We start from the raw sequence: 26,827 nt of genomic DNA on the forward strand, positions 1-26,827 counted from the left end.
AGAAAGTGTAACTTAATGTCTGAAGCTATTTTAAAACATCTTTTTTAGACTCCAATGTCAAAAACAAAACTCGTGAGAGTTAAATATGTTGGATATTGAGAAGAATGAAATTTATCATTGTACAAAGGTATCTGTAGAAGTCCTCCATACTTTGCGATAGGGGTACACCATTCTTCAAATTCAGCCTGTATTTGCAGATCTCAAGTGCGGAAGAGAAACAAAAATTAAGAGCAGATGTAGATCCTCAAGTGAACTACGTCAAACATAATTATCATTTATCGGAGGTAACTTTTTTACAGAGATACATTTTCCTCTTTTCACACAGTACCATGCAGTTTATCTGTCGAATGATAGTGGTATTATTACCATCGATTTAAGTATATACGGTATTCACTCTACGTGATGCTATGTTTTTGATACTGTAAGTTAAGACTTGCGTGCACCACACTTACGCTGATACTGTAAAGGAAGCCTTGTGTACTAGAACTACAATGTTATGTTGATCTCGCGTGTGGTGGAATCGTGTTAAATATGCTCTACTAATTCTATAATTAGATAAGGCGTACTGTAGCGGGGATGATTTCGCTCAACGCTTCGAAAAATAATTCTTCATTGCCTTCAAAAGGTGTAATAAATAAATTAAAATTAATTATAATTTTTTTCCGGATATAGTAGGATTTTATTTTTTCCTTTATTAAATAGTTTTAGTTTGGCTTAGAGAATGATTGGTTTTGTTTTCAATTTCGCGCAAAGCTACACGAGGGCTATCTGTGTTAGCCGTCCATAATTTTGCAGTGTACGACTAGAGGGAAGGCAACTAGTCATCACCACCCACCGCCAACTCTTGGGCTATTCTTTTACCAACGAATAATGGGACTGACCGTTACATTATAACGCCCCCACGGCTGAAAGGGCGAGCATGTTTGGTATGACGGGAATTCGAACCCGCGGATTACAAGTCGAATGCCTTAACCACTTTACACTTGCTGGGCCCACAGTGGGTGAGACACCTGAGATGGACCAACAGGTCCCTTGTTATCCCTATCCCTTATACTCTGTTAAATAACTATAATTAATTTAATTTTTTTACCAGATGTAATAGGAAAGTCATTGAACTCAATTGAGAAACTAATGAAAAATGTCATGCGCCCTCCAGCATGATCACAGTCAATAAAAAAGTGTAGCAGTGTTTCCTTATAGAAGAAGGTTATTAAATAGAAGGAGTTTATATTACATCGTCGAGAGAAATTATTTATTTTTATGTAGGAAATAATACAGTCAATTAAAGTAAGAACACAGTCAGTGAATGACCGCACCATTTATTTGTTGTGTGGAATATTAAAGTAAAAACAAAATCGTATATGCTTGCTTTATGCTGGCCAGAGTTTATGCTGTTAGGAACATTTTTTTTCGTGTGCCAGTTAATTTACAAACCTGAAAATCAACCTCTTACAGTGCACTAAAAATGCCGTTAAGTAAACTGTGTAAGTTTGCTTAACAGGCTGCCACCTACCAACAAAAACCTTAAAATAAGGCCAGTGATCGCTTAAGATGCCACTAGATGAACCTAAAAATATATTTCAAAGTGATTCAAAGAATGTTTCCAGTGAGTCCTCGTTTTATGGTAATGTTGTCACTTTGATAACACAGGTGTGACTGGGTGTACTTCGTTGCCTTATTGATATTCCAAGAAGAATCAGATGTATAGTATTTTTGCACCCATTATATAAGGCAAGGAAGCCAGTATGGTGCCACACAGGTTTTGCAACGTTAAGATGACACAGTGTACGCTGGAATATAAACCTGACTAACAAAAAATGGTGAGAGAGAGTTTTACAAAGAAAATCTTTTTCATTATTTGCTTGGATGTGGACCGGCCATGACCTAATGTTAGCATGTTCGTACTTCGTATTCACTTCTAGTTTCAAGCCTATAATAAAATACTTCAAAAGAATATGGTTGAAAAACAATCTGAAGTATAGCGTGATTTTTATTACAATTATCAGGGCTGTTGTTTTCAGTACATAAGAGTTTGTAGTTTAAAATCGTTAAAGAAAACTCTTTACATGTTGTTAATAGTGTAAGGAGGATTAGGTGTACCTTAAACTGCTTTTTGTTAGTGCAAATGTTATTACATACAAGTCGTTTTATGTTGCTACTATAGTCGTTATGTAGTCTAATAAACATAGTTATATTGCTATGATAATCTTTATCAGGTGTAGTAAACATTGTTATGTTGTTGCTATGATCGTTATTAGGTGTAGTAAACATTGTTATGTTGTTGCTATGATCGTTATTAGGTGTAGTAAACATTGTTATGTTGTTGCTATGATCGTTATTAGGTGTAGTAAACATTGTTATGTTGTTGCTATGATCGTTATTAGGTGTAGTAAACATTGTTATGTTGTTGCTATGATCGTTATTAGGTGTAGTAAACATTGTTATGTTGTTGCTATGATCGTTATTAGGTGTAGTAAACATTGTTATGTTGTTGCTATGATCGTTATTAGGTGTAGTACACGTTGTTATGTTGATACCATAATCATTATTAGGTTTAATACACATTATTATGGTTGATACCATAATCATTATTAGGTGTAATACACGTTGTTATGTTGATACTATAATCATTATTAGGTTTAATACACATTATTATGGTTGATACCATAATCATTATTAGGTGTAATACACATTATTATGGTTGATACTATAATCATTATTAGGTGTAATACACATTATTATGGTTGATACTATAATCATTATTAGGTGACGCATATTATAATGATGATAGTTTAAATGTAACTGCTGTTCGTCACATTGTAATGCTGATAGTTTAAGCGTACCTTGTAATGTGTTGTTGAAACTATCAGTACAACCTGAGTACATTACATAATATTACATTTAATGGCTGCTGCAGTTGTTGATGAGGGATGTAGAAAAATCTGCTTATAACTATGACCTTGAAATTAGCGTGGTAATTTTATTAGTTTCCATCAAAATATTTATTGACAGGGTTGCAACACAAATTTTAACGAATGAAATGAGTAAAGTCATCAAGAATATGTTAATAGGTTTAGTAGTAACATTAAAATAGTTATATTAAATTTTGCCCTTTTATATACTTGATCGCGAAATTTGTGTAAACAGAATGATTGCACTACGTTCACGCAAGTCTTGTGAGAGTTATGGAGAAAGAGGTTATTTAATGTAACTGTCGTAGTAGTTCTTGTTGGAGTCCCGGCATGACCAGGTGGTTAAAGTATTCGACTCGTGATCTGAGGGTTGCGGGTTCGAATCACCGTCACACCAAACGTGCTTTCCCTTTCAGCCGTTGGGGCGTTATAATGTGACGTTCAATCCCACTATTCGTTGATAAAATAGTAGCCCAAGAGTTGGCGATGAGTGGTGATGACTAGCTGCCTTCTCTCTAATCTTACACTGTAAAATTAGGGACGGCCAGCGCAGATAACCCTGGAGTAGCTTTGCGCGAAATTTCAAACAAACCAGTTCTTCTTGGATATCGACCTAAACTAGCAGAACTATTACCGCAGTATAAATACTCAATTTGGGTTAGAGTATTTAACATGTCGACTTTATTCTTTTAATTATTGCTAAATTAATATTATTATAATGATTTTCCTACATTATTAGTTTAGTACAGGGATTGAAGATTAAACTAAGCCTCCTAGAAGGGCCGAAACTCGTGAGTTTTTTGTTTTAGCGGCCAAAAATGTTTTTAACAGCAAATAAACCTAACTGATGAATTCTTCATTCTAATCATTATAAGTAGTATAGTTTGAACACTATATTTAATTAACTATAGGCATTACTAGATATGTTTTTAATTCAGAGCTATGTTGTGAGGTTGCTAGGTTGCTTTGATGAAAATATTATAATAATTATTAGATAAATGTTTGACCTAAAATGTTTACATGGAGTGAATAATTTAATTAATAATTAATAAATGCTTACATTTATTTTTAGAAACGGGACAAAGTACTTGACTTTTGTAGAGAAGCCCTGAAAATCAACGGTTCGGTACTCTTGGCGAGAACCGCCGTTATTGTAAACGCCAATGCCACATACAGTGCAATAACTACCACTGTAATAGCTCGTCACACAGTAGCGTTTGTGGGAACCAGTGATGGCCACCTCAAAAAGGTGAGAACTTATAAAAACAAGTGCTAACAAATTCATATTTGCATAAGTATGACGTTCATCATTCAGTATTCAGTTGCTTTTTTATATTTCTGAAGTATGTTTTCGGTTTTCGAAAGGAGACTATTACTAAATCTCTTCCTGTTTGTTCGTGGCAGTGTAACTACTAAATAATTGATTACAAAAGTGATTTATGGTCATTTTGTGAGTTAACTGTTTTATGTTAGTTTACTTCAAGTCAGGGAGTGTCAGTGGGATACAACAGACCAGGCCAACTCCTCCTTCAATCTCGGAAAAGAACCCCAGAAGGCAGTTACTATAAGACATTTATAGTTATGCTGGATTAACATGTATATAAATGCGACGTGTGCTATAGCGTAGGGTTTCTAGTTGAATTAGAAGGCCCACGTGATGTCTGCCTTTTTTGTCCCAGGCCTTTAGGGACTGATGTTTCTGCCAGATATATTCTATTCTACAGTTTATTCTTGATGACGAGAAACCCGCTTGAAATAAAAATGCATCTCGGAACAGCTGGTATGGGTATTAACACTTATATTCATAAGCAGAGAATTGGAATGTGACCGTTGACGGACACGTCTTAGGGACGAGAGTATAAACGGGTACGAGATTGTAGGTGGCGTTGCAGGTGGATGTTAGGTTATTAATTAGTATTGGTATAAAAGTGCTCATTTATATTGGTTTAATTTTGGTTTTAGTTGCAGTATAAGTAGGGCTTCTTTGATTTTGCGTTTGTTTATATTTGTTTCCCTACATAGTATCTGGGTGTGTCTTCTATGGTTATGTTGTGTTCATTTGATTTCTAGTGTTCAAAAACGTATGAAGGTATTATTGTTTTGTGTGTGGGTGTGTGTGTTCTTTGAATCTAGTTTCCATTTTCCAGCTTGTTTCTCCAATATATTTTCAAAATATATTTTTCTTATTTCTAATAACATATTTACTTTTACACCATTAAAATAATAGTATTCTGCAAAGTAAATTATATGTAAATATATAAGAGCTAATTTTACATAATTAATACTGTAATAATAGGGCTGTCATTATGAATTTTAATTATATGTATCTTGAACTTTTAGGCACGTAAATATATTTTAACCTTAAGTAGTTTATATTAATCTTGTTCATTTTTAGCTGTGAAATATTTTAAACTTCTATAATAGTATAAAAGATAGTGATTTATTGTCTTGAAAAACATATGGTTTGATAAGTACCAAACGAAACTAGCAGTTCTACTAATATCACACGTAACTTATCTTCAATGTATAAGTAATACATAACATGGTTATAACATTAGCATTAAATTTTTATGCATGTAATTTTAACGTATTGATCCGTAAACTTAATAGATGGTTGTAGTTTGTATTTCTGCATATCTATAATCAAATCACTGGTATTTTGTTGGTCACTTATTAGTGGAATATGAGATCAACTTTAGTTATCTTCTCGGAGAATATGTTTCTATACACAAGCCCTATCGTTGAACCACTGCCAAAACGTTAGCGCAACCCTTTACCGACTGTATCTAGTTAATTAATGGGGGGGATGCAAGAATCGCTACTGTGTTGTCAAGTGTATAGATAAAAACGTTCCTTCCGAAAGTACTTACTGTAAGAGTGAAGACTTATCGTCTTGACTACCACGTGCAAGTAAGAAACCCTTTATCAGGATAAAACTAAGTGGAAACAAAACATTGTGGTGCCTATTTGAGATAATTAAAGGATGCGAAGTAAACGGCTAGAATGTAAATTTCAGTGTTGGAGAAAACAAATTTTACTCTGACCACTTTTCAGTCAAAAGTTGCCGAGTAAATTTACTTTTGTCCAGTTTCATTATTACTCTGTGTAATATCTGCACGAAGTGTGAACATGACACATGTTAATGTGTTGCATCGTGAGCAGGTTTTATCAAGTTGAATAAGGAAACAAGCAACAACATGAATGTAAAAAGGAGGCCAAGTTTCCACACTTTTTTCATGTTTTTCTTGCCTATCTTTGTATTACATCTTTATATGACTTGACTTTTTTTATATAGCATCTTTATATGATTAACTCTTTCATTCTAACGTGGCTACTCTTTTATATATAGATTGTTTTAATTACGTTTATGTAGCTCAACTAGATAACACATACTTTAGTATGATGTAAAACTATTTCAGCAATTAAATATATCAGTTAAATAACTACAACAGCCTGACATTCTTATTATATTACGTAGAACATTTTACCCGACTTCCTATAGCAATAGGCAGTTTACTGAAGAGTAATGTAAAATAACTTAAAAATAAATACACGGATTATGATGTGATCAAGTTTGATTTATTGTCTGTCACATTAAATGCAGTCAAATTTGTGTTTAAATGTATTAATACAGATAACTCTACTCTCCATTTGACTAGAAATAAAAGAAAACAACATGACCAGGTGGTTAGGACGCTCGACTCATAATCTGAGGCTCGCAGGTTTGAATCCCCGTCATACCATTCATCCTTGCCCTTTCAGCCGTGGGGGCGTTATAAGTGATGGTCAATTCCACTATTCGTTGGTAAAAGAGTAGCTCAAGAGCTGGCGGAGAATGGTGATGACTATACACTTTCCCTCTTCCTACGCTGCTAAATTAGGAACGCCTAGTGCAGATATATCTCGTGCAGCTGTGTGCGGAATTCAAAAACAAAAAAACAAAAGAAAACAAAGCATGCATGTTTTTCCTATTTGATTTACAAACGTTCATGGGGCATTTAAAGCAAATTACGCTGATTTTCTTGATTTCTGTACGCTTTAAGTGCCCTAGATTATGCCAGTTATTCAAGAGATACTGTCAGGCATCGAATGTCTACCATGTTGTAATTATGAAATACATTTTACCGGGGTATAGATTACCACTATAGAGCATTTTACTCATCAGTAGTGTACAAAATGAAAATGTTTACTTCAATATCACAATGCTGCGATTTTCTTCTGAATTTTGTGGTGATATCATGCAGTGTGATACTGTGATTTTTTTCCTAAAACTACAAATATGTTATACAGCTTGCATTGCGAGATTTACGTTTTTTGATAAATAATTATATTCATTTTTGAAGTTTTGTTTTCCAGTCATTGGATTTTTGAAATTGGTGTTTGTGAACGCAGAGTTCAATTAGTATAGCATTATTATGAAAAGTTGTTGAATTGTTATATCAGCTGATTTTGACTTGTGTTATGTATGCATATTGTGTATTATCAATAAATAAATATAAAATTATTGTTGATGTATGTGGGGGAGGGGCTTATAGGTGCTCCTCAGCAGTAATGAAACAGCTGAAGAATTTGAGGAAGTTGTAGTCGATGCTGGAAATCCCATCATTGCAGACATCCATCTAGATACCAGTAGGAGATTCATTTATGTTGCTTCTCCTTACACAGTAAGTTTGTGCAGTTTCGACCATTATAGGCAGTGGCGTATTTAGGTATTAGCTAGAGGGGACGCAACCCCAGGGCCATGGTCTTAATGGAGGCCCATTCATAATTTTATTCTATGTGAAATTGCATGGGATGTAGGGCTCACAAAACAGTATTAGTCCCTGGGCCCACATAACCTTAAATACGCCACTGATTATAGGTGTATCCGTAAATTGTATGTTGAAAGAGCACCTCAGTGGCTCGCCATCTGGTGAGAAATCAGAAAGATTGTTGTATAGGAAATAATATGTAATTATTTTAGTTATAGACCTGTAAAAATGGTTACTTTGTGTTCTTCTTCAGGTAAAATAGGACGACTTTTTATCTACAGTTTAGTAACTAGTTGAATGAGTTTAATGCTCCTAAGGGACAGTCACTTCAGTTTAATTCTCTAAAATGAACTGTATTAAACCTACCATTAATATACTGCTGTATTTTAACTCGTTTTAGTTGGTATATCAGGTGTGACAAATAAATAAGATGTCAGATAAACCAGTATAACATGACGTCGCCAAAGAACAACCTTAAATTTTAAGTTAAAAACAGGTGTGAATTTCATGTTGAAACAAGTTGACCAACTTAATGGATCTCCTATTATAACACGAAACCTAAACTGTACAAAACAAAATGTTTTATAGCTTTGGATCATATCGACGGTAAATTTTGTACGAAAAACATAACATTACATCTTTTTGCATGTGTATAGTTATAATAGAAAAGAAGTGTGACTAAATGATTTAAATACTAACAGTTTTACCGTACAAACATAAATATGTGTCACAAGTGAATAATACAAAACATTGTGTGGTCTGTATCTATACACACACATATATTAAAACTATTTTGAGAATGCAGTTCAGCGAGTCACATGACAAACAGCGAATATAATGCCACAGTGTGTCGGAAATATATTATAATATTGTTACCTAGATAGTGTGATATTATTATAAATATATTGCTTTCTAATGTAACAGCCTTTTTCCAGTACAAAATATCGAAATACTTATAACATACAGATGAGTTCAAATGGAAAACTTAGAACTGTCAAGATAGGAAGATTCCAGCCTTAACTTCCGCCGTATATAGTACTCTGCAAAACTGTTAGGACAAAGTCAAAAATTATATTTCAAGTAATTTTTAAAAAAAACAATAGAAGTTAAGTCACACGTGAATTTAAAAAAAAAAATGTTACTAATCTCCATATTTATACAACAGAAACTTAGTGGAAGTGTTTGAGTTCAGGAAACAATTAATATTTTGTGTGTCCCTCTTTGCCTTAAATAACTGCAAACAGTCTTTCAGGTAATGTTGCAACATATTTAATCAAAACGTCCTTTAGAAGTTTACTTCAAATGTTTCTAATATAAAGTTTCTCTGGAAGTAACTTTTGATTGGTCAAATCCAGAATTTGCTCGATAGGATTGAGATCAGGTCTCTCTGGAAGCCACTGCATGATTTGAATGACTCCAACAGTTTATTTCTTAGCTAAGTCATTTCTACATAGGTTGGATGAGAGTTTGGGATAATTATCTTCTTGGATAATTAGAATCCTTTACTAATATTACGCAAACCACTGAGTATGCCATGATGGATCAGTGCCTGATGGTACTTTAGCTGGGCCATTATTTCATCTATATTGTAAATATCTCCTGTCACCTCAGCAGAAGGACACCCCCAATCCATCACACTGCCTCCACCATGCTTCATGGTAGGTGCTGTTGTAACAGATTTATTCCCGTACCTTCATTTTAGTACCTACGCTTGTTTCTTGAATTTTTTGCATGTGACGTATATTCTTGACTATGTCTTGCGCAAGTCCCACATGTTCTCGGAATTTGTAGAAAGTAAGAATCAATAATAATTGTTTTACGAAATCGCGATAAAATATTGTTGAAATTTCTAAAAACTCTGTTAGCCGAGAGATAAAAGAAGAATATAATTGGTCAGCTACAGTCAGTGTGCTCTAGGTCTTGGAATCTATAATTGTTATTAACGCATAATCATAGGCGTTAATAACAATTATAGATTAGGAAAACTACAGAATTTGACCAAGAACATTTACAGATTTCGAACATCTGAAACCGTTTAACTTCAGTGAATTAACTTCGGACGTTAGTATTTCTACTAGGACATTAAATATCTATAGAATTCTTTGGGTGTTCTACCTCTTCCTTTTCTAATTTCAAATGTAATTGTTTTGATCTCACAATCTATGATGTACTTGATATTGTTTGGGGAGCAATTTAAGTCTGCAACAATATGTTGGTGAGTCCAAACAGCATCACATAAAGCTTTTATATAAACTCTCTGTTCTACTGACAATTCTTTGTACTTTTTGGATTGTGGCATGAAACAAAACTTGATATAGAGTGTTAAACACTGTTTTTATCTAGGTTTATCTGTGGAGTGCTATTAAATTGATTTCTTCTAGCATATACCAGTACCATATGCTAACTTTTTTCTATATAATTAAGACATCGCATGGGTTACCATGACAGTTATTTCAGACCCTAAATTATCAGTGTGTTTATTAAAGCAGAACCTTTATGTAAATTCCTTGGTACAAGTATATGGGAATTCTAAAAAATGATAAGTATTCTCGCCTTGGCTGATTCAGTTGTTAACAGGGATCAGTGAAGCATTACTATAGTGTTGAAATTTACATTTTGTAATGGCATGATAGAATTAGCTCAATAAAATGGAACGAATGGCATACTATTCTCTTGTCCTAACATCTTTAGACAGTACTGTAACTCAAGTAGCTGTAAAGTTTAAACGTTTTGATGCAATTTATCACGAAGATATACCGACCAAGTCGCTTATCGATTACTATGTGATTGATTGTTGAAACGAACGCTGATAAACCGTCGTTTTCGTATATTTGGTAGATTATGGACAGCTGACTGGAGGCGCTGTGTGCATTGAACATGACAACATTACAACAGAACCATTTGCAACAGAAATTACGCTCTAAAGCTATTGATAAAGATTCAGTGTCAGATAGAGCATGACTGTACAATGTGATGAAACTCTAAAATCGTTTTAGCATATATATATATATATGTCGTGACATACATACTAATATTCTTGAATTTTGTATTACCAACAGGTGACTAAAGTGGTGATTCAAAGGTGTCAACAGTACAATACGTGCGAAGGGTGCTTACAGGCTAGAAATCCCTATTGTGGATGGTGTTCCTTACAAAGAAGGTTCGTTTTTTTATCCTAATTATTCGCTAGTATTTTAGTATAATTAACTTATTAAAAGATATTCTACATAACTGATTTGAAAGAAACCCAACTCTTTGCCAATTTTTTTAATTATTGATTTTCTTTCTGTTATTACAATAAATATGCCTAAGCCTGTTCTCCAATGGATCGGCGGTAAGTTTAAAGACTTAGTGTTAAAATTTGTTGTTCAGTTCTCAGTGATGGACATATCGCAGATAGCCTAATATGTAGCTTTGTGCTAAAACAGATAAATCAGTGCTTCTAAGTCTTGTTTATTAAAAAAGAAAAGATAAACCTGGACAAAAGTACAAATATTTAGTTATATTCTCAACCTTCAAAACTAGTTTGAACTTGCATTCTTAAGTTTGTTTGCTTATTTTACAAAGTTAAGGGAAAGCTGTGTAGCTGTCCCTAATTTTAAATTGATAGAAGGAAGTTAGCTAGTTAGTCAACAGCATTCATCGACAACCGTTAGGCTGCTCTTAGAGATTTTAACGTTTCTTTTATAGTACACCTACGATCATACATTGCGCAATGCATTTTACCTCCCTTAAAACTTTATGATGTCACTACTTACAACAGCATAATAAAATTATGCCTAGAAAGTAATAGAAGCGGAGGAATTAATTACTTTAGTTGCGTGTTGAACGAAGAGATCGTCTGCAAGAGAATAACTTATCCTAGAGTACGTTCAGACAACATAATGTAGGCCTTACTTACACGAGTCAGGTTTTCCTTAAGTTTTAGTTTTTGAAAATTTATGCTGCTCATTAGAAGTGTATTCATATTTTATTATGTCTTATCAATTTTACATCAATCATAAGTTTAAAATAATACTGTCACAAAATGGAAACAAATGAATCATTATATTAATGAATTGTCACTTTGCCCGCGCCCATTTTTCACGTCTAATTTAAATTCAGTTTCAAATTTCTTTGAGATCTTTTGTACCAGTTTAACTTGAAGATGCTAGAGGGGACAAGATTCTAGATAAACCTAGTGAAACCATATGTTTGTTTATAATTAAGTATAAACCAACACAGTGTGCTATCTATGCTTTGTCCACCACAAGATACGAGACCCAGTTTCCACAGTTGTAATTCTGCAGACATACTACTGTACCACTGGGGAGCAAAGCATTATAAGTTACGCAAATAATAACTCTTGTTTGTTTTTGAATTTCGCGCAAAGCTACACAAGGGCTATCTGCACTAGCCGTCCCTAATTTAGCAGTGTACGACTAGATGGAAGGCAGCTAGTCATCACCACTAACCACGAACTCTTGGGCTACTCTTTTACCAACGAATAGTGAAATTGACCGCCACATTATGACGCCCCCACAGCTGAAAGAGCGGGCATGTTTGGTGTGACGGAGATAATAATAATTCTTCTACTCATTCAACAACTCTAAATATTTATTTCTTTTTGTAGCCCTTTCTTTCTCATTATAGTTTATTGTTTACTATTATCATTTTTTAATTTTTTCTTTGTATTATTTTGCTTTACTTTGCCTGATTTTGGTGTTTTCATTACTGTTGTTTCACGCTTTATTTTAGTTTTTGCTGTTCTTGTTATTATTTTTATATTATTCTTTGTGCAAAAACAAAACAAAAACTAACAATTCTTAAAAGTACCATTTAAACAAAAACAATAAAATACGTTACAGAATTCCATTATTTGAAGATATAGATCATTCTAAATGTTAAACTGTTATTTACGGCGAAGAATAGAATTATAACCCTTGTGATATTTTTTTTCTCCTCGGAACGTTTCGTTTTCAGATTGGATCAAAGTAATTCGTCCATCTACCATATAGTTTTATGTACAGACGGATTTATAAATGTCTAAGTAACACTCTCTTCCGCTCATTGTTGATAAAGAAATATTGAATTACAACCACGTAACTAAGGAACGATATCTTTCTCCATATTATAAAATTACATTTTGACGCATGCATATATTATTTTTGATAACACTATGTAACACAAATTTTTTCCAGGATTGTATGTGTTATTTCTTAATTGCTTACGTTGTAAAAGTACAGAAAATGGCCATTATTCCCTTCAAACTTTGCTTTTGTGATCTGGATAATGAAATTTAGAAATTAACCTAGTTTCTATGTAAAAACGGGCAAATGTGCACATTTTCTTTTACGTAAGGTCTAAATAAAACAACACACGAATGAAAATTTACATGTATTTATACTAAAGTTATACAAAAATGTTTAAAAGTGAGTAGTTTTTCGAGATTTGCGACAGTAATGTAAATCACTTTCACGTATCAGCCCCCAAATATAGTCTATCATGTTTTCGTTATACGCTCCCAAGTCACAAAAGCAAAGTTTGAAGAGAAAAATAGGTCTTTTCCATTTACTTTAGGCATAAGCAACTGGAAAATAACACTTTCTGCCCAGGAGCAAGAAAAAGTAAAAATTTTGTTACGTAGTGTAATTTGTAGTCATAATCCGGTTACGTTTGTCTTTTGCTTTTCATGTGTAGGTGTACAGTGGAAATTGAATGCCAGAATGCAACAATAACGTTGGAACGCTCAACACGGTGGCTGTCTTTAGACACAGAGAAATGTATTGACGTTCAGTCTGTGAAGCCAGAAGAAATTCCTATCGATGCTATGATTGAGGTGAGAAATCACCCCAAGTAATTTTACAAGAAGACAAAAAGTCATACGTGTAATTACAGAATGTGCAGTCATGAGTTTTTTTGTTTGTATTTTGAAGTTATTAGGACCGTACGTAGAATGTTTGAAAGGTAAGTTCTAATTTTTAAAAATCAAAAGCCAACATATCTTGTGCGAAGTGCAGTCGACATGCAAAGCGTACAAATGCTACGGAGGTCTAAAAGCATGACTCCGAGAAAATATGTAAACAAAGTGGGAGCTATGAGATTAAATCTGAAAGCAATTTTGCATGAAATATAGCTTAAATAACTACATGGCTGTCACGTAAACTTCACAAACATCCAATTAAATGTCAACAAACCATCATTCACGTGTAATAACGTATGAGAAGCTATATTTAAATTAGTGTAAATATGTATGTTTCATTATAGTAAAGTACTACACTATCTACATAGAGAGTGGATATTAATTTTTAAGTTATATTAGTAATTTAGACAACTCTGTACAACAGTAGTATGTTAGCTATTTAAACCACTGACTATCACATACATATATATGGCCTCCTGAAATAACATGTTGGTGTGGCCAACATAGTTTTGGGGAACTTTTCCATAAATAACTTGCATGCGATTTCTTGATACAACTGTGATAACCACTAGTGTAGCGAACATATGTGTATACATGTTTAACATATTTTAATTAATATTTTGTTTAAAAACAAGTGAACTTTGTTACTGTTTGTTTATTGTTAAAGTTTATTGACAACAAGCCACAGACACCTACTGTAAAGAATCACGCTTACATAATGTGACAGTAGGGCTTCTTCGACTTCCATTTGCAAAGTGTAAACATAAGCCATTGCATGCAAACATTTCAAGCCACAAAATAATAAAGTTTTATTGGAAGGAAACAGACTGTGTAGAAAACATCAAATGCCTTAAGCAGCTACAGTATAAATATATAAGCACAATTTTTTAAAATTACAAAAATGAGGGGATTCAGCCAAACTTTCACCACCATGTGTGTTTGTTACATCACTTTTGTTTACAATGATTACCATACCTTGTCTTTTATTTAAACCATGGGTGACCATGAGGAAGGGCACTTGTCGCCCCTGCCTCGGAACATAATTATTTCTTTATCAATTCGGCATAGGTATATTAATATTTATTTAATTCATAATTTCACACTACTTTGCGGGAAACCATGTTTAAGATGTGCATATTATTCTGACAATGTATTTTACTAAGTAATCCCATAGTAGCCATAGTCTAAATCACATTCTGTTTATGGAATATTTTGCAATTGACATAGAGTAATTGACTTGTTTCTATTTTACTGTCCTACAGGTCAGTCTTACTATTAATCAACTTCCTAGACTTCCTAATGATGCCAACTACATGTGCGTGTTTGGGAACAGCACACCCATCATTGCCTATACCATCGCTTTAGGCCTTTCTTGTGAGACCCCTGATTTAATAGAGCGACCATTAATCCCAGTAGACCATGGTAAACTGTGCTGTTTTATTACTATAACTTTTAATACTTGTCATTTCTTTGAATTATGTCGTGTCTTATTAAAAAGTCTTAACATTTTCTAAGTGTTAAGCTGTATGTTATTTGGAATGGTTTTACTTCCAATACAAAATAGAATAAAACATACAAAACATTAAGATGGGGGAATGTAGATAAATAACAATTGTATGACAGTCAATAAAAATATTTTAATATATTATTCAACACTTTTACACAATAACAAGTACTATATTGTATATAAAATTAAAAAAAAAATGTGTACAGAATACAACTCGGCTTGTTTACTGGGTACTACAAAATCATATTTTCATATATGTTTGCTTTCTCAAGCACATTGGATAGGGTTCATTGTTTTTGAAATAGGTTTTTCCTGCATAGAAAAATAATTAATAAGAACTGTTGCCAGTAAAGCACTGGTGCAGTGATATTAGGCCCATTAATTATTTAATTTCCAATCCCTGTTTTTGGCATCTATAAAAAAATGTACATCACTGTTAAGTTATAGTCTGCTTTCCATAAGGGAGTTTAAAGTTGCTAGTGTTTTGCTAACATTTATTTCATGTATATACATCTTTCACTCATCCTTTCAGCTGTAGGGACATTATAGTGTGATTGTCAATCCCACTATTCACTGATAAAAGAGTAGCTCAAGAGCTGGTTGGTGGTGGGTAATGATGACTAGCTGCCTTCTTTCTTGTTTTTGCTGCTAAATTAGTGTAGGCTTGAGCAGATAGCCCCACTTTACTTTGTGTGAAATTCAAAACATATCAGATCTAACATGTTTCTTTAGTGCTCTTAGTAGTACATTATATATCTATGTGGTCTAGGTTTTCAGAACTGTTAAAATTATTTCAAAGGTAATTGGTTAACTGGATTGTTAGTCTGACTACTTTTTAAAATAAATTTAGCCAAATTCCTTTAGTGAGTAATATAACCATTGGATTTTATATTCACTAATGTAGCAGTATATTTTATTTGAATAATTAAACTTTTTTCACCATTTTTCTAGATCATGTTACTGTGGATTTGGCAGTGCGTTCTAGTGAAACAGATACTGATTTTCTTCACAGACCATTTACATTTTATAACTGTAGTGCTCACAGAGTGTAAGTGTTGACTTTGTTTACAAGTTAGGTAATAACAGGAATTGCACAGTGCTTTTCTGGAGTTTCAATTTTCCTTCAGTTTTTTTTTTTTTTCATGTAAATATAAAACATTTGGACAGAAAAAAAAATCCCAGTAAAGGACTGATATCTGTTCACCAAAGTGAGTGTTATTTCTAATTATAGTAGTTATAATGCTTGGATTAATTAACAAAATTGACTAATTTTCTGAAGTCTATAGTATAGAAGTAAAAAACTGGCCTGTAGGTTGCCTTAATTTATTGCTTGTCTTTTCTTTAGGTGCTCAAAATGTGTTAGTAGTTTCAGGGAGTGTAAATGGTGTTTGTACCAGCACATATGTGTCCATAATACCAGCTCCTGTATGGGTGCCATTGTCATAGGAGAAACTCAGGTAAATGTGAAAATCACAGAAATGTGGTTGTTATGATATAATTTATGTGTGTGTGTGTGTGTGTTAGTTGGGATGAGTAATTTCAGTCTGTAATTTGGTCATAATTGTCTTTGGAAGTTCAATTAGGTGTATACATTTTAAATAGGACCATATTATATTTTGAAAATTAAACTGTTTGATTCAGCATGAAATCTTATGACGTAAAAAAAATGTTGAGGAATAATGGATAAAAAGCCTCAGTACAACCAGATTGAAAGAATTAAAATAGTTTTAAGTTCTGAAGAATGTTGTTAAAGATTTGTTGTATATTTTCTAAGTATATATATTTACAAGCATTTAAATATTAGTTACTAATGTGTCATCAAATTCTAAAAAAGTATTTCATTAGCAATTCAACTGTGCTTGTTTGCCTTTAGTGTGAACTACACATTAGTGTTTTACTTATTATGATTTAGGACAATAACTTTACAAAACTACAGGATCACCAACAATGTCCAATGCTTGATGTGAAAGAAGACATATTGATATCTGATGGAGAAAACTGTAGAATTGAAATAAATATTAAGCATTTCCCAACTTCTATGGTAAGGTCTTATGGTCACAAAAAGAGATTTCAATCCATTCTAAAGATTAAAAGGATCTCTCTCTTCATTTCTAGTTGTTGTTTTTTTTTAGTTATTGCATGCATGTACTTTATAATTAGTTAATTCTATTGTTGAGTAATCATTGCTTATGAGATAATTTTTTATAGGCCTGTTTGGTCATGATTGTGATGCAACCAAGTCTTTTTATCTGGTTTGTTTATAAATGTTTTAGTGAAGATAATTAAAAAAGATGAAGAAATAATTAGTTACCCTTATTTGTGGTTTTTCTCTAGATATTAGTATTTATGATTTAAGAATAGGTATCATTTTTAAACTGAATACCATCCATTACTTTTTCTATTTAGCAAGATCTTCAGTGTGTTATTGAAATTGAAGATATGAGAGATGTGGTGGAAGCAGAAGTAATTAACAGTAAAGTTGTTTGTTCAAAAACACTTGTAAGTTACAATAGTTTCTTATGATAATTGTTTCTCCTTTTACAGATCAGTGTTGTTCAATTGTATTGTGTGAGGATGATATTCATATATTAGTATCTGTGATTCATTAGAAATTTATAAGTTGTTATTGTTAAATGTAAAAAGTGAAAAATTAACAGACTTGATGCTTTGGACAAGATAAATTTAAATTCAGTCATTTAACAATGAGTTGAAATGTATAATTTAGGTGGGTTAACAATGAGACAAGGCTTAGCACATGGTCAAGAAATGAAATGTGAAATTACTTTGAAACTTTATATATCATATATATTCCTTTTTTTTTCTTGTTAACAGAACAACAACCAATGTGTTGCACCATTTAAGAATGTGGTGGGGCACAAATTTTGTGATAAAATGACTATCTCTCATGTATTGTTTAATTACAACAACTTGCTTTATTCTTTACAATTAAAATGATACAAGTTATAGGTAGTAAACTTAAAGTCTGCATGTTATGTCTAATAAACTCATATCAAGTTACTCATCACTGCTATTAAGCCCAGCTTCTGCCTGAATATGAAAACAAGGACAGAATATGCTAAGTAATTGTTAGTATGAGTCTTATTTAAAGTAGCATTTAACATATGAAATTATCTTCTATGTTTTATACCTGAGATACCATAAGAGTGAGTCGGTCTACAGTGATGTATTATGATTTACTGTATATATCTGTTTTCTATAGTCATGGGGGTAGTGGCATCAACTGTCAGTTTGTTAGTTTTACTTTAGTGCTATTAATTTACTCGTACATACTTGTGCTTATCACAGGAGTGCAGCAACCATTGCATGTTAGTTTGGCACATTTTGCCATAATGTTATGTTCAAACCATATAATATTTTTATTCAGTTTATATCCATATGAAGCATATTATAATACTTAAAGACTTACTTTTTTATAATTACATATTTTCGTCTATTTGAGAAATTAGCAATTTAATCTGCATGGCAAACTAAAAACTCCAAAATTTCTACATGTGAAAACAAATTAGAGCAATATTTATATCCATATGTATTTTTACGTTTAAATTTCTGCATTAGTTCTGAATGGAGTTGTTGATAACAACAGATTGTTTATGGCTATAGGTCAAAAATAGTTGGGCATAACTCTAACATTTCTGAAGTCAGGGAGGATAAGAACTTGTTTATGTTTATTCTTTGCAACTTGCTGTTTAATACAAGTTTCCCTTTTTTCACTTTCTCTTGAACTTTTTTTAGTATACCTATAAGACCAAACTTGGAGAAATGAAAGCTAACCTAGCAGTGATGTGGCATGGGAAGGACTTGATAGATGAAACAACAGGTAACATTTTAAAAAAAAACTAGAATTATAGTTTTCAATGAACAGTTATATTTAAAATACAACCATTTAAGACACTTTGTTGTTGATTTTTAGGCCATGTATATGGAAATTGGATAAAATCGGTAAAAAACTAAAACTTAAGTTTTTGATTCATTTGTGCTTAATTTTGCACAAAGGTAATCAAATACTAGCTGCATTAGATATTCCCAATTTTGTAATGATACAGTACAGGAAAGACAGCTAGTCAATACTACCCATTACCAACTCTAAGACTACTTTTTACTAATGCAAAGTTGGATTGACCAACATATTATAATAACCCCATGGCTGAAAGGGTGAACATTTTTAGTGAGAGAATTTGAACCCATGATTTGGGAATTGCAAATTGATCTCTCTAATTACCAAGCCATGTCAGGCCAGTTTGTTTTAGATTGTTTTAATAGTTTCAAATAGGAAATAAAGTGATATATGACTTATGGAAATCTGTTGATTGTTAACTATCATAAATCTTAGTATTAGTGTTCAATAAATGCACTCCAAGATATTTATTTTTGCTTCGTATACATTTTTATCACTGTTCATTGTGCCAATGTGAAAAAGATGTTTGTATGAAAATTAACATAAATAACTTTTTTTTTTAATCTCAGTTACAATATACAAGTGTAATCTTCTTGCTAACCATGATAACGAATCAGACTGCTATCTATGCCTTACCCGTGATCCTAAGTATAAGTGTGTCTGGTGTATGGACTCGTGTAGGTTCCACAGTAATTGTCCCAGTGACAACATGACTAAGACTTGCCCCCCACCAAGGATTGATCAGGTGGGTTCTGATTACAAAATATTAAATGTAAGTTAGATTACATATCAATCTAGTATTGACAAGTGCTAACTAAATTGTGATACTTTTTTGGATCTTAGTTTTCTTTTTTATGAGTTGTGGAATTGTGTTATCTGTAGTTTTCTGTTATTAGTGGCTCTTTGTATGAACATTTTGTATGTTACTACAGAACAAAGACTATAGGGGTTTCATCCTCACTCATATTAAAAGCTTTATAACTGGTTGACCATGTTCAAAGTGAATTGCCAAAATTAATGTATTTGGCACTAGTGAACTTTTTATTTTATTGTTTCAGATTAGTTTGTATGAAAAAAGGGAACCTTTATTGTTTATGCCTATTAATTACTATGTCTACAGTATTTTCTCTTTTGAATTTCACTTTGCTTCTTGTTACTATATTAAAAACCTATTTTTGCATTTATATATGCTTATATGTGTAGGGTATTGAAGTTGCCTCATCATACATTGGCCAGTAATATCAAACTGATTATTGCCTGGTTAGCTAGTTGTATATATAAGGATATAAAACATAGTTTTATATGTGCATTCATTCTTATTTTCTGACATTTGTTTTAAATACTCATAGATTTATAAAATAACCTTATATGTACACAAATAGACAATTGTTTAACATGCTGATAGCCTAAGTTACAACATGTTTTAAAAATTTCAGTGTAAATAAACAAAGAATTTCTTATATTTTTAAACCCATATCTTAAAATGAAAACTAAGAAATTTTGAAGCATATAAAAAGTAAGCTGAGCTTGTCTGTGAAGTTATAAACTTACAAACTATTAATATTTTACAGAATTGAAAAGACAAAAATCTGTTATCTTACATATGCAACCATTATGTGAATATAAAGTTTTATTATATAGTTATTTTTTATCTATTAATTACTTGCTTTATCATTTATCACGTTATTTCAGTCATTTCCTCTGTTATTATAAGAATGCTTTTAACTTGGTCAGAATGCATTTATTCTAGATGTCTTTCTGGCAAACACAGTTCATATATGATATTTGAGAGTATTAAACCTAAATAAATAAAGTGATATATGTTATTTGTACACTTTAATACCACTAGCATAACAAATAGAGTGTTCATCAAATATTAGTATTAAAAAGAAAGTCAGTACAAACTAAAAAAAACAGGTTCAGGAAACTTTTCACCTGAAAGATTCAGCTTTATATGATTTTAATCTGTGCTTAAAACAACATTTAGACTCAAGGTACAGTACTGTTGAGAAGTGTTCAGAGAAAAGAATATTTTGCCATTCTTTTCATTTTATGTGGTTAATGCTTCCATGCCATTACAGAATGTAAACGTCAACACAATGGTAACACTTCACTGATCCCTGTTAATAAATGAACGAGTAAGGTTGGGAATACTTATCATTATTTAGAATTCCCCTGTATTTGTACAAAGGGCATGTCATAGGATTTTGCTTGAATGAATGAGTTGATCAGATTTAAGGTTTGAAATAGCTATCATGGTATCCCACACAGTGTCTTAACTATATAGAAAGTAGCTAGCATATGGTATTGGTATACAGAGTTTAACACTATGTATTAAGTTTTGTTGTCATACCATGGCCCAAAAGGCAGAGTGAATTGTCAGTAGAGCAGAGAGTTTATATAAAAGCTTTATGTAATGTTGGTTGGATTCTGACAAATTCCTGCAGACCTAATGTAAATAAGTACATTTAGAGATCTACAGTATGAAGAAGACTGAAGAAAAATGTATAAGTTAAAAAAAACCTTTATTTGTCCTAGAAAACTGTCAAGAGAAATTTGCTAAAACGTAAAAACTTGGACTGTTGATTTGAAAAGGGTGTTATAGATGGATGATTCCAAGTTTGAGATATTTGGTTCAAAGCAGAGTTTGTAGTTCTGGTGGAAGGTAGATGAAAGACACTTAACTCAGTGCATAGCACCTACCATGAAAATGGGATAGGCAGTGTGGAAGTTTGGGGGTGAGGTGAAAGGAAATATTTATGATATAGATGGAATAATGTGTCAGGCATAGTACCATCAGATATAAATCTATCATGGTGTACCCAGTGGTTTGCATATTATTAGTAAAGAATTCTTGTATTAAGACAATAATTATCCCAAATGAGCATCTAACCTATGCAGAAATTAATTAGCTAAAAAAGAAGCTGCTGGAGTCATTCAAGTGATACAGTGGCCTACACAAAACCCTGATCTCAGTTGAGCTGATCTGGGATTTGATAGATCAGAAACTTGACAAATCAAAACTTTCTTTCAGAGAGCCTTTATGGAAGTGTATAAGAGACAGTTGGAGTAAAATCCCAAAGGACAGTTGGTTAAATATATTATAAACATGCCTGAAACATCATTTATTAAAGCAAAAAAAGAGAGACAAAATATGAAGATTAATAAAACAATTGATGTTTCTCCTGTATTTATCTTCCTTTGTTTACATTTTTTACCTAACACTTTTGCACAGTACTTTATGCATTAAGTGCTGTTCTGTCATAATGAATTATCAAACATGTGTTGAAGAAGTATTTTAACAGAAAAATTTTTCTTGTTTAATTTAAATTAACAAATATGTATAAATGTATAATAAAGTTTTTAAACACACCTTCAGGCAATTGTTTTTCAATTATTATAGTTGGTGCTTTAGATCATAAAAATGAGTAAAAACATTACAAAACTTTTATGATACATTTGTTACTTTATCTCCCTAGTTGATGATAACCAAATTTTTCAGGATTTCTCCTATTTTTGTCATTATTATTGTTTGTTTTGTTTTTCTCTATTAGTGTATGTAAACTGTTTTAAAAAACTAAAATGAAAACACACTTGCTGATTATGGTTATCTGAAACAGTTTTTCTTTATGGAATACTTTCATACCACATATAATGTGTCCATTCTACTGATAATTAATTACAAAAGAATGAATTTTAAGCAAATTACTATGTACTATTGAAAACATTGTACATGTTTCATCAGTAGCTTCTATATAAAAGTTTTGAAATGACTGGGTAATTTAAAAAACCTCATTATAAATGTATGGCATTTCAACAAGACTTTTTCATCATGATGTACAAGTGATTCACAAGAGACACGAGTACATATACATGATATATAACAAAGAGTTCACGACTGGATACTGCTTCACAGTCTAATATCTTAATTGAAGAAAACAGCCCCACCTTAAATCAATACCCTGGGGTCCCAAGATATTTATATTAGACATCTTTATTGTATACTGCATGTATATGGTATATACTTGTGTATCTCTGTAAACTGCTTGTGCCAGAAGGTGACAAAATATTATTGAAATGTCATACATTTCTAATAGTTTTTATCAATACCCAGTCAAACTGTCTCAAAACTTATATATTCTAAAAAGGTAGGTTCTCCATTATCAGTTTTAATACCTTGATAGGTTGAAACATGTAATACGTTTATGTTTTCTGCATTTAATATTATTGTGCTCACACACTGTTGTTAATTTCCTGCTGTATTAGCATAACAGCAGTATATCTAACTGATGTTTTTCCCCTTATGCAATAAATGTTAATCTTTCCATTATATGTTATTTTATTTCAGTAAGATGATATTATTACAGTTTTTGAATAATGTCACTTAATAATTACTTGATTAATATATAATTTTCTTCCACTGTGAACATTTGAAGTCTTCATAGTAGAACATTGTTTCTCTAGCCTGCCTTTTAATTGACAAGACTATTAAGTTCTAGAACTGGAGTTTTGAAAAAGTGTTTGAACGGTGGATCTAAAGTGATTATTGTTATTCATTTCTTTGAATAATTTTCCCTCACTTTAGTAGGTTTGTAGGTTTAGTTTTTCAAAAGATTGAAGATACTTTAAAGTTTTCTTGTTATGTTTTAGATGTTTCTATTCTACATTTCAAAGCTAATTGTCTTATAGACAATACATGTATTTTGTTAAATTGTGACTGTTGAGTTGATATCATGAGAAAAACATTTTTATCTTCTAACTGATGTTCATATTTAACTAAATTTCTAGTAAAATAAATGAAAGATTTTGTATTTACTGTATAGTTAATTTATTCATAATAGTAAACATATAAGTTTCAAGATATTAAATTTATGATTATATACAACTAGTTTGAAGATATATAACTTGCACATTTATTGCATGTTTAAGATATATTTGTAGCAATGACATTTACTGATCATTTATAGCAAGACCACCTCGCATAGGCTTTAGGGAGGGCTGTGTTTAAAAACCATATTGCTAACAACTACTTGTCAGTAAAGTAAAAACAAAAGTATGCATGCTTTGTTTTTTCAAAAGCTAAGTAAGTAGAACTGTGTAATGATTTTGCATATGGTTTATATTGTCATTTTGTTTATTTATACAATCCATATTATTAACAAAATTAAATTTTATTGTAATTTGATTTCTAGGTATGAACAATATTTTATAACTTAAAATATTTCCCCCAATATTGTTTGATAAGTTTCTTTAAAGTTACCATTGTTGTAATAACTGTGGCATTACTATTTCCACCTGAAGCTTATTCAAATAAAAAAACATGGGCCAAACTTTGAAATATAATCGTTTTGTAACTGGATTTTGAACCACTTTAAGAATTTTTAAAGTTTTCTTTTCTGATTATTGATAATAAAATCAATTTTATTATTCTGTTTTTGGTTTAAATAAATTAGTTGCTGTTGTTGTAAAGAATAAATCTTTAATTTTATTTATTTTGGGTGCAGTGTATTGATTTATATTCATTAACCATAATTTGTGGATGAAAACATTACATCAATATTTTTATGGTGGCTAGCTATGAAATAAATGTTTCAATTGTTGGTTGTAACAAGAAGATGTTTTACAGTATGTATTTTTAATCAGCCATGAAAAACTACATATTTACATTGTATCTCATTAAAGAATTTGCTTTAATTTATTACACAACAGATATACCCAGTCTCTGGTCCAGTACAAGGTGGCACTCTAGTGACTATTAAAGGCAGTAACTTGGGAAAAAGCAGGGAAGACATCCAAGATAAAATCACAATTGGTGGGATCCCTTGCCATCTGGTGGAATATGATGTGTCTGTTAGGTACATTTTATTTTTTTGTAAAAATAAACACAAAGTTATACAATGAGCTGTCTGTGCTGTATGCACATTGGGTATAAAAACCTGATTCCTATTGTTGTAAGTCTACAGACTTACTTATCAGACATATCTATATTTGGGAAAAAAATTACTAATTTTGAAAACTCCAGGATATTTCTGCACTGGAAATACTACTATTTTGGAATTTTATTTTGTGCAATTAAGTTATTTCTACCCTTTAATTTATATAATAATTGAGAAATTTCGTTATAAACAAGGACTTTGAAACAAAAACATTAAATTTTAAAGTTATTAGTATGCATAATATCAATAAGTCAAACCCAAAGATATATGTTTGAATTTTGTCACTTAATAAGATATAATCAGATACTTGTAACCATAGCAATTGCATTTTTTCTTTCTTTGTATAATTTGCTGACTGAGACATTCATGAAAGGGAATTAATTGAAATTAAGAGGTTATGTTGAATTTATAAGCCAATCTACTGTTTTATCTCAATATTTAAGTTGAACAGTCATCTTCTAGATAACAAGTTATAGTAATATGTATAATAAAGATCAAATAATTGCTTATGATAGTAAAACAGAATAAAATTCAGTGTTTGGCTCATATAGTTTGTTTTCGGCTGATATTTTGTGATATTCTCTTTGAATCATTATTCACCTGCTGATGCATAAAACGAAGTGCATGATCTGTTGCAGAGTTCAGTCATTTTAAATATTCCTGTAAACTGTTGAAAAAGAGCCATACATCAGATTCACTGGAAATTGTACTTCATATCTGAACATCAAAGATTCTGAGAACCACCAGCTGATTGTTGCTAATTACATAGCATGTCACCCTGATGTATGGTAGTTTTTAACTTTTGGTTAAAAGTTCAAAAAGCTAGCAAAATAATACTATATTATACAAAATATATGGTTATCAAAATTTACCATCAGATTGTAGGGTACAATCTACCTGCCTGAACTGGTGACCAAACTCACTTGAAATTCTACTAACTTAAGTTAGCCAGAACAGCTGCATCCATTGCTTTCTGTTGACTCATACATCTGTTGCTGCACCAATTGAAATAGTATTTGTTACTGATAATGATGTTTCATAAGTAGGTGTGAAGAAACACATTCGGTGAAGTGTGAGATATTTTCTTTACACAACATAGATTGTACAGCAATAGCATTTGGACCTTATAATTCTTATTATCCTAGTTGGAAACAAATGCCTGTGGCTTGAGATTTTGTAAGGTTTGCTGCAGTGGGCGTATAGATTGATGCTTTCATAAAAGTTTAGGCTCTTTTAAATCATATATTTACAAGAATGTCAACTACCTATATGCAGAACACTTGAACTAAATTTTACAGACTGTATCTTATCATAATGGCAAAAGTTCATCCAGCTATGCATGAGAGAAACATAATAACAGTCTCTCACCCAAAAAGCTAATGCCAGTTTGTTAGAACATGACCAGAAAATATAAGAAGATAAACACAAAGTAAAATTTCTAAAAATTATAAACTCTTCTCCATTTTCTAAAGTCATTTAACACTCCTACGAAAAGACGTTTCTAGTCCTGATTTCTCTAGGCCCGTTCCCCTAGCTGTGGTTTTGCTAGATAGTAGATAGGGACAGTGGGAATCTCGTTAATCCATTCATTAATGGATTTAAATGGCAATTTCATTTAAATACAAAATTATTAGCCTAATATTAATAACCTTTCAAGTTGCTCTGGGGCCTATTAGGCCCCACTTTTCGTAGGAGTGTTAAACACCATTGATGTTTTACAGAATAGTGTGCCGAACTGGTGCAAGTAATGCCATTGATGCTGAAGTTATTGTGGGTAACAACATGGGATTAACCAGAGCCAATGAAAGGTTTTCATACAAGGTAAGACCGAAACCATATTACTTTGGTTATCATTATAGATTCCTCAAGTAGTAAAAAAAAATTGAATTTTAGAGTCTATTTC

The 26,827-nt window shown here is 31.8% G+C and overlaps 1 protein-coding gene across 8 annotated transcripts in view; it reads left to right on the forward strand.

The window, feature by feature from the left end:
- The window catches only part of LOC143250611 (plexin-B-like), a 73,862-nt gene that overhangs the window by 22,054 nt on the left and 24,981 nt on the right, over positions 1–26,827 (forward strand). For 7 of the 8 annotated variants that reach the window (XR_013028251.1, XM_076501432.1, XM_076501431.1 and 4 more), the window contains exons 3-15: positions 3,985–4,161; positions 7,448–7,576; positions 10,723–10,823; positions 13,343–13,481; positions 14,828–14,987; positions 16,024–16,120; positions 16,418–16,529; positions 16,985–17,113; positions 17,479–17,571; positions 18,826–18,910; positions 19,558–19,733; positions 24,698–24,843; positions 26,646–26,745. Coding sequence is in view for 7 of the 8 variants with exons in the window: in XM_076501432.1 (XP_076357547.1) it covers positions 3,985–4,161; positions 7,448–7,576; positions 10,723–10,823; positions 13,343–13,481; positions 14,828–14,987; positions 16,024–16,120; positions 16,418–16,529; positions 16,985–17,113; positions 17,479–17,571; positions 18,826–18,910; positions 19,558–19,733; positions 24,698–24,843; positions 26,646–26,745 (1,644 nt within the window). In the remaining variant the exon portion in view is untranslated. The remainder of the gene's footprint in view (positions 1–3,984; positions 4,162–7,447; positions 7,577–10,722; positions 10,824–13,342; positions 13,482–14,827; positions 14,988–16,023; positions 16,121–16,417; positions 16,530–16,984; positions 17,114–17,478; positions 17,572–18,825; positions 18,911–19,557; positions 19,734–24,697; positions 24,844–26,645; positions 26,746–26,827) is intronic. The other variant, XM_076501434.1, reaches the window with a different exon arrangement.

The sequence above is a fragment of the Tachypleus tridentatus genome, chromosome 5 (genome assembly GCF_004210375.1).
Source record: "Tachypleus tridentatus isolate NWPU-2018 chromosome 5, ASM421037v1, whole genome shotgun sequence".
NCBI classification, from domain to species: domain Eukaryota; kingdom Metazoa; phylum Arthropoda; class Merostomata; order Xiphosura; family Limulidae; genus Tachypleus; species Tachypleus tridentatus.